The sequence below is a fragment of the Sinocyclocheilus rhinocerous genome, unplaced genomic scaffold, assembly GCF_001515625.1.
Source record: "Sinocyclocheilus rhinocerous isolate Xijiao unplaced genomic scaffold, SAMN03320098_v1.1 scaffold1740, whole genome shotgun sequence".
Classification (NCBI taxonomy): Eukaryota; Metazoa; Chordata; class Actinopteri; order Cypriniformes; family Cyprinidae; genus Sinocyclocheilus; species Sinocyclocheilus rhinocerous.
Genome location: NW_015651446.1, coordinates 50,888 through 59,719, shown reverse-complemented (window position 1 = coordinate 59,719; position 8,832 = coordinate 50,888). Strand labels below are relative to the sequence as shown.

General features: G+C 37.1%; 1 protein-coding gene across 1 annotated transcript; it reads left to right on the top strand.

The window, feature by feature from the left end:
• Window positions 1-3,813: 3,813 nt before the first annotated feature.
• On the top strand, window positions 3,814-5,947 carry LOC107712787 (neurogenic differentiation factor 6-A-like). The gene is made up of 2 exons (XM_016518124.1): window positions 3,814-3,973; window positions 4,507-5,947. The coding sequence occupies exon 2, from the start codon at window positions 4,517-4,519 to the stop codon at window positions 5,498-5,500; it is 984 nt and encodes a 327-aa protein (XP_016373610.1). The 5' UTR covers window positions 3,814-3,973; window positions 4,507-4,516; the 3' UTR covers window positions 5,501-5,947.
• The last annotated feature ends 2,885 nt before the right edge of the window (window positions 5,948-8,832 follow it).

Sequence of the window (8,832 nt, the reverse complement as noted above, 5' to 3'; positions counted from 1 at the left end):
GATGAATCTGATGGTTTGAGTCGTGTATCGACCGATTTTCTCCCGTATTTTCTCCAACTGTACTGGCGTCGCAAAATAGTAGCCTACATGTTTCCAGTTGTTTAGATGGACCTACAGAAATCATTCTATATATAAATATTTATGTACAATTCACAAAAAGGTGCCATTTTAAGCAACACTTCCTTCTGAATGCAGCCATCCTTCTCCTCTGAGAAATTGATGTTATTCAGTTTTAAAAATTGAATTATGAATTATGCATATGCCATACTGTCAGACCATTAACACTGTGGCTGTCGTACACTTTGTGTCAACTGTGTCAACCCTGTTTGATTATATTTAAAATATTTTATCATATTTAATTACTTTTTTAAAGAAGAAAAAAAAGAAAAAACAATAACAAAGAGGGCATATTTTTTATTAGAAAATAATTTTTATTGATGGTAATATTTTGTCTTTCCTTGTCATCAAATCCATGTACACGAGATTAGCTTCGAGGCCCATCATCAGCAGACGTCTAGAACTCTCAAAAGACCATCTTTAGCAGAGCTACTGATCTTAATACTATGTGTGTGTGTGTGTGTGTGTGTGTGTGTGTGTGTGTGTGTGCCACTTGATGTGTGAACATCCATGCCTTCATTTGCTGCCTGTTCCTGGCATCACCCTGTCCTTAAAAGCTGATAATGTGTTAATGAAATCACTGGCAGACAGCTCTTGTCAGCCGAATGTTCCACATGAGAAGGGGCCTGTCCTCCACTGTGAGTCTGCAGGGTAAAAAGCAGGTCTGTCAGGGGAGCAAGAGTCTGTCAGGGGAGCGTGTGTCTGGCTCAGCCATTGCTTTTGTGTTGTCATTTTTTTCTGGTCTTTGCTCTTTTATAATGTTACAGGTCCTTTCGCCTTGTCCTTCTCTGAGCGTGCGTGCTAAATTTTTTATGCGGAATGGGCCTGCCCCCTTTCCTTTCTGCATCACAATGATTTATTGCCCAAAAAGACCAGAGAACTAATTAACAGAGTAATTAATTAATATGAATTTGCATATTTGCATTTGCAATTAGTGCAGTCAAGTGATTAGTCTGAAATGGGGAAGTTTGACTCATCAGATGTTGGTGTGTGTGCTGAACCGGAAAGCTGGTCACCAGCTGAGGCATTTTTGGATGGGGACTGTGTGTGTGTGTGTGTGTGTGTTTCTAAACACAACCATCCAAGGGTGCGCGCCTATCATGCGTGACTGAGCCGTCGCTGTCAGCAAACTGCATCTGTATGCTGTGTTCATTATGTTTTTGTTGTGCTTATAAGTGCAGATCAAGCTGACCGTCCCAGTGAACAATACAGCAGCCATTTTTACCAAGATCACTCATGACTAACTGGGGACTGTGTCTGATAGGTGGCTTGCTGCTAACAGGACCACTCAAATCTGTCAACATCAGGTTAAAGAGCCAATTAATCTTAGACAGGAACAGAAAGGTGTTGCGTGTCGTTTATGTGGCGTTAGGCTTTTGTGGTGTCCTTCTGAGAGGGGGAAATGCACTTGGGGGGCATTTAAAGATCTTCTGATTTTAATTATAAATGTGTGTGCATGTGAGAGAGAGAGCTAGTTCAATGGCAGTAGGAGCTTTCACTGATAATGGAATGCATGAGTGTCACGTCTTAATGTGGGAGGAGCCAAAGCTCTGGACAATTACTGCTACAAGAAACAGCTAGATGCCAGAGACGGCCAAACCCATGCTCCAAAATTTATGTGTGATTTTGTGCACAGGTTAACCTCAAGTTTGACTTCAACATCAACATGTTCAGTATGAACCTAAAATTAAAACATAAAAAAAGCTTACACATGAATTTTGCATTGTGACATTATTTGACAATTAAGCAAATTATAATGACAATTAAGAACATTTTTCACAGTTCTCATTAATATATAATACAAAAAAATTCTTATTGCTAAAATATTTATCGAAAATTCTAATATATATAGTTTAAATTTTGTTGTGTGTGTGTGTGTGTGTGTGTGAGTGTATTACTTTTAAGTCCTTAATATATATATAGTTTATGTAAATAGTCTATATAAGTTATAAGCTTTTCCAATAAACGTTTGGGTCATTAAGAGCTTTTTAAAAAAAGATTTAACACTCTTAGTCAGCAAAGATGCATTAATCTGATCAAAAGTGACAATAAAGACATTTATAAGATTACAAAAGTTTTATCATTTCAAATAAATGCTTTTCCTTTGAACTTTCTATTTATCAAAGAATCCTGAAAAAAGTGTCACTGTGTCAATATTAAGCAGCAACATTTTCAACGATTTCAATATTGATAACAATATGAACTTTTTCCTGAGCATCAAATCAGCATATTAGAATGATTTCTGAAGGATCATGTGACACTGAAGACTGGAGTAATGATTCTGAAAATTCAGCTTTGCATCACATATAATTACAATTCAAAATATATTAAAATAAAAAACATTTTTAAATTGTAGTAATATTTCACATTTTTGATCAAATAAATAATTCCTTGTTGTGCATTTATTTGATTTAGCAACCCAAAACATTTTATTATTTAGTATTACAATTATAAAAAAAATTGGTCATACTTTATTTATTTTATGCATTTTACTTATTTATACATTTTATTTAACAAACCATTAACTATGACTTTTGCCTCAATAAACTCCTAATTTGCGGCTTATTAATAGTTAGTAAGTTAGTTGTTAAGTTTAGGTATTGGGTAGGATTAGGGATGTAGAATATGGTCATGCAAAATATGTGCTTTATAATAAACAGCCAATATGTTAATAATATGCATGCTAATAAGCAAGTTAATAGTGAGAATTGGTCCCTATACTAAAGTGTTACCAACAATTAAAAAAATATTTATACTGTTAATTACATTACATGTAATACAGCAAAATACAGTAATGAGAATTAACAAACGAGGATAATGAGAATCCACCATCCAGAATTTGAGGGAAACACATCACAAACAAAAAAAAATAATAATAAAACAAAAGTCTTAAATAGGCGACATTTTCTTCATGCACAGTATAACTTCTTGGAGTGAAATGTGACCTGGACATGTTTTTGTTAGATTCACTTGCATAATACTGAGTGGTGTGAATGTGGATGGCTGTGTGTGATGAAGGTGGGGAGGGATGGTGTGAGTGTGTGCATGTGTGAGTGAGTGTAAACAAAAACCCAGACTTATTTTCATACGTAGAAAAAACATTTTCAGAATCCATGTTGACGGGGCATATTTATTAAATATCAGAGAGTGAATTTATCTAAACTTTATCTAAATTTATGTTTTCATAATAAGGTGAATGTCACAGAAAATACTTTTATGATGACAAACAGTAGGACCAGTCATTTGGCAAACGTCCTTGAAGAGACTGACCAGGCAAACAAGAGCCAACAATCATCCAGTTCTTGCTGTCATTCACCAACACTGACCATTTTTTTACACGTTTACAGAAAATACCTGACATAAATAAGCACCTATTTTGTCTCATTTTAGATTTAGTCCACTTATTGTTGTGTTTGCAGGAAAATCGAATCACAATTTCTTTATTTCTAACAGCAAAGACTAAGAAATATCATTCCCTGACCGTCTCACAGCATTCCTGTTCATCCACAGCATCAGAATCTAATGGTGGATGCTGGTGCTCGGTCCTTTATTGAGGCTGCTTTGAGGTTTTGCAGTGGTACGCAGCTCGAGGCACACGCCAGATGATCAGGGGAGGAATACAGGTCCCCCGGGACCCGGTCACGTGACCAACCCATGCCACGTGACGTCAGCGGCAGATGGCATGGGTACCAGCTCTGGCAGTTGGCATCAGTGTCATTTCTCTTAGCGCGAGACAAGGAGAACAGTGGGGAGGTGAGAAAAAGGCACGAGCTGTTCACCTGCTAAAACACCACACGGAAAAAACAGTTCAAAATAGGAAATATGAAAACTGTCATCTGACACCATCATAATCCAGGTAAGCTGGATCATTCGAGGGTAAGAATCGACATCTGTGCTGCATGACTATGTCTGCCCATTTCACCAGATTTTAAAGACTTATGTTTTGTAAATGCACAAATTTGATGCAATTTCACACATAAAAACAAGTTTACAGATTCATTTCTGTTGCACTGTCAGTTGCAGCTGAGTTTTTGTGTATAAAAGTGCATTGATTTGATTAGAGGATCAATATAATCTGGAATTCTGTCAAATGTGAATTGGTATTTTTATGTTAATGCATCATTGTATACGATCAGAAAAAAGGTACAAAAGCTGTCACCATGGTGGTACCTTCTCAAAAAAGGTTCACCTTTGTACCATGTTTACCCCTAACTAGTGTATATTAGTACTTACCTAAATGGTACATTTTAGTCCTTTTTGAAAGTTTACCACCCTAGTGACAGCTTTTGTACCTTTTTTGAAAGAGTATTTATTGAGCACCATGTATAGGCTGTTTTTAAATCGTTGCTGATTGATTCAGAAGATCTATTATCTTCTCATCATCCCCAGTAAGAGCACAATGCTGACTCTTCCGTTTGAGGATCCTGTCATCATGGACACTCAATTCGGGGCTAACTTTCCACGGGACTGCGTGGGTGAAATGAAGGTCACTAAACAAGAGCCATTTAAAAAGGAGGAGACGCTCTCCCACACGATGGAGGATGAGAATTCAGAGAAGGATGAGGATGAACAGGAGGACGGACAGGACGCGAATGGTCTGCCTCGGAGGAGAGGGCCTCGGAAAAAGAAAATGACCAAAGCTAGGGTGGACCGGGTCAAGATGAGGCGCATGGAGGCCAACACCAGGGAGAGGAACCGAATGCACGGTCTGAACAACGCCCTGGACAGCCTGCGCAAGGTGGTGCCCTGCTACTCCAAAACCCAGAAACTGTCGAAAATCGAAACCCTGCGCATGGCCAAGAACTACATCTGGGCACTTTCCGAGATCCTGAGCACTGGGAAGAGGCCTGACCTCTTGACCTTCGTTCAGACCCTCTGCAAAGGGCTCTCGCAGCCCACCACCAACTTAGTGGCCGGATGCCTGCAGCTGAACGCCAGGAACTTCATCACGGATCAGATCAACAGCGAGGCGTCTTTCTCTGGTAGGTCGCCCTACGAATCCGTGTACACGACCTACCACAGTCCGGGTGTGGTGACGCCCTCTGGACCCTCGGTAGATGCCGTCAAACCCTTCAGGCCATTCAACTACTGCAGCACCTATGAGTCTTTCTATGAGAGTGTCTCGCCGGAATGCGGAAGCCCTCAGTTCGACGGTCCCTTAAGCCCACCTATTAACTTTAACGGGATCTTTTCCCTCAAGCACGAAGAGCCGGTCGAATATGGCAAGAGCTGCCACTACAGCACGCGCTATTGCGCCGTGCCGCCGCGCTCCTCCATCAACCAGAGCGCGAGAGGCTCCTCGGATCTCCATTTCCCATATGACATTCCCCTCCGCGGCCAGTTTTACCCCGTGCAAGAAGGATTAAACACTTTTCATAATTAATGAGAGAAAGTCAAACGTGAGTGAAAAGGACTGAAAATGCAGGACTTGAAATCGCACATGTATTGTTTATAAAGTCCATCTCTAATTTGGGTTTTATGCCATCGGATGTTTTATTATTTATCCTTTTTTAATTAAATGTAAAATGTGCTTACAGTGTTTCTAATTATTGTTAGAACTGATTTTAAACTGTTCGACAAAATGTGTGGTCTAATGGAAAAACAATCCACAAACAACAGTGTTTTACGCTGAGTTTCTCGTTTATTTTCGGTTTAATTTAATGGCTTGTATGATAAATCTGAAAATCTGTCAGTAAGGACTCTTGCTCCAAAAGGCATCTTTTAATTATAAGGTCATTCAAATATTTGCGATGAAAATTCAGTAAAATAGGAGAGCAATAATTGCTAAGGGTGCTATGCAATACACAAGTCTATATAATTCTCGATCTGGCCATTTATTTATCCATTTAATTTGTCTAAACAATGTTCGTACAAAGTTCAAAATATAGGTGTTAAAAAGACTTTATATCTCATAATTTTGTAATACATAAATGCCTTTATTCGTTTATGAAAAGTAACATAAAAAACGAGAGACATGAATTGAAGAACATGAATTGTATTTATTTTCTTTGAATCAAATTTTCATCATTATTTACGAAAGTTTCGTGATGTTTTACACAGGGCACTATTTAAATGTTGGTAAAAACAAATATTGATTCAACCATTGACTATTATTGTTATTATTATTATTATTTACTATAATATATAATAATATGCTAAGACCACCACAAGGCAATTATTAAATCAATTTGTTTATTTAAGATGTATATAGGCTATGGATTACCTTTAACGGGATCTTTTCCCGCAAGCACGAAGAGCCGGTCGAATATGGCAAGAGCTGCCACTACAGCACGCGCTATTGCGCCGTGCCGCCGCGCTCCTCCATCAACCAGAGCGCGAGAGGCTCCTCGGATCTCCATTTCCCATATGACATTCCCCTCCGCGGTCAGTTTTACCCCGTGCAAGAAGGATTAAACACTTTTCATAATTAATGAGAGAAAGTCAAACGTGAGTGAAAAGGACTGAAAATGCAGGACTTGAAATCGCACATGTATTGTTTATAAAGTCCATCTCTAATTTGGGTTTTATGCCATCGGATGTTTTATTATTTATCCTTTTTTAATTAAATGTAAAATGTGCTTACAGTGTTTCTAATTATTGTTAGAACTGATTTTAAACTGTTCGACAAAATGTGTGGTCTAATGGAAAAACAATCCACAAACAACAGTGTTTTACGCTGAGTTTCTCGTTTATTTTCGGTTTAATTTAATGGCTTGTATGATAAATCTGAAAATCTGTCAGTAAGGACTCTTGCTCCAAAAGGCATCTTTTAATTATAAGGTCATTCAAATATTTGCGATGAAAATTCAGTAAAATAGGAGAGCAATAATTGCTAAGGGTGCTATGCAATACACAAGTCTATATAATTCTCGATCTGGCCATTTATTTATCCATTTAATTTGTCTAAACAATGTTCGTACAAAGTTCAAAATATAGGTGTTAAAAAGACTTTATATCTCATAATTTTGTAATACATAAATGCCTTTATTCGTTTATGAAAAGTAACATAAAAAACGAGAGACATGAATTGAAGAACATGAATTGTATTTATTTTCTTTGAATCAAATTTTCATCATTATTTACGAAAGTTTCGTGATGTTTTACACAGGGCACTATTTAAATGTTGGTAAAAACAAATATTGATTCAACCATTGACTATTATTGTTATTATTATTATTATTTACTATAATATATAATAATATGCTAAGACCACCACAAGGCAATTATTAAATCAATTTGTTTATTTAAGATGTATATAGGCTATGGATGTAATTATGAAAAACGAAATAATAATGGTATATTAATAATTTGTTTGTTTCATTTATTTCAATTTGTGTAGGCTAATTTAACTTTATAAATGTGGACAATCGAGTTTTAAGCAACCTCTTGATTTCCAAATATTTCAAATAAATCACATTTGTCTATGCGCATCATTTTCAGAAGTGTGATAAATGAATATCACAACACGATGTAATTATGCAACAGATTGTTTGACAATTTTTTTTTCTCAAATGTAAAATAGTCGATATATTGGTGACATTGCGTACAATCTCGGATCAATCACTGTAAGCAAATGCATTTGAAGCATGTAAAATCTCTAATGGAAAGGTCTGTGTGCTGTCTGAACTCATGTCACGGGAAAACCTGCCTTAATATATTTGTCACGCATCATTTATGCAATGTCATGGACGTCTGCAGTGGTGGTTTCGTGCATTCTGATTTTTCTCACCAAATGAGATTTTGTGTGTGTGCGTGTGTGTGTGTGTGCGTGTGTGCAAAAATGACTGAATGCACTGAAACTGGTCTTTGTACAATGTCGAGCTGTTTTGTACAGTAAAATAAAGTTTGATTGAATACATTTCTATTTTGAAAACACTGTTCTGAATACATGGAAACGTCTAAAATCAAATTCAAATAATAAATAAAAGATAATAGATATAGGCCTATCTTTAAAAAATAGGTATCTAAACCTCATTATGTGCCGCAAGAAAAAAAGAACGAAAGAAAAGACGAAAACAACATTTTATGCAATGTCGCATTTCTATCATTTCAAAACGTATAAGGAACAAACAAATATACGAAGATAATATATAAAGGTATTAGAGTATTTAGATCTAAATTTAAAGTCTAGAAAATAGGCCTATCTGCCACAATCCATATTACATAGGTCAGGAAATGCCTGTGGTACAGAAAAGCATAGAGATCGTCTCTGTTTATCAACAGAGGACAAAGGAATTTATGACTAATTTATGAAATAGCCAAAATCACCAAATCCATCTCGTGCATTAGTTTATAGGCCTATGCGACGCGTTGGTCAAGGTTAATTGTAAAATGAGACGTTCTTGAGATGTTATTCAGGACTGGGTTTAGGGGAGTAAAGGCTGTCTGGCTTTGAGTCTCTCCTGTCTCCGAGTTCAGCAGCGAGCTGGACGCGGGCCAAACAGCGACAGACTGCGGATCAGGAGCCCGAAAGCAGCTATTCCCCCGCGAATGTGCATTGTCATCCCCGAGAAACCAGAGTGACAGGATTCATAATACGTAGGATACAATATATATAATATAAAATATATATAGGCTAGCCGATATATTCAGCGCGCGGTCTTTTAGTTTTGAGTTTTAGTTCTTTTGGTTATGAGTTCGATTCCCGACCAATAGGCCTAGCTTGCATGAAATGACAATATGTAGGTAACCTTGAATGCAGTGGTTTGTTTAGGA

Excerpts from the sequence above, each read along its gene's own strand:
- LOC107712787 (XM_016518124.1), top strand. The coding sequence starts at position 4,517 with ATGCTGACTCTTCCGTTTGAGGATCCTGTCATCATGGACACTCAATTC.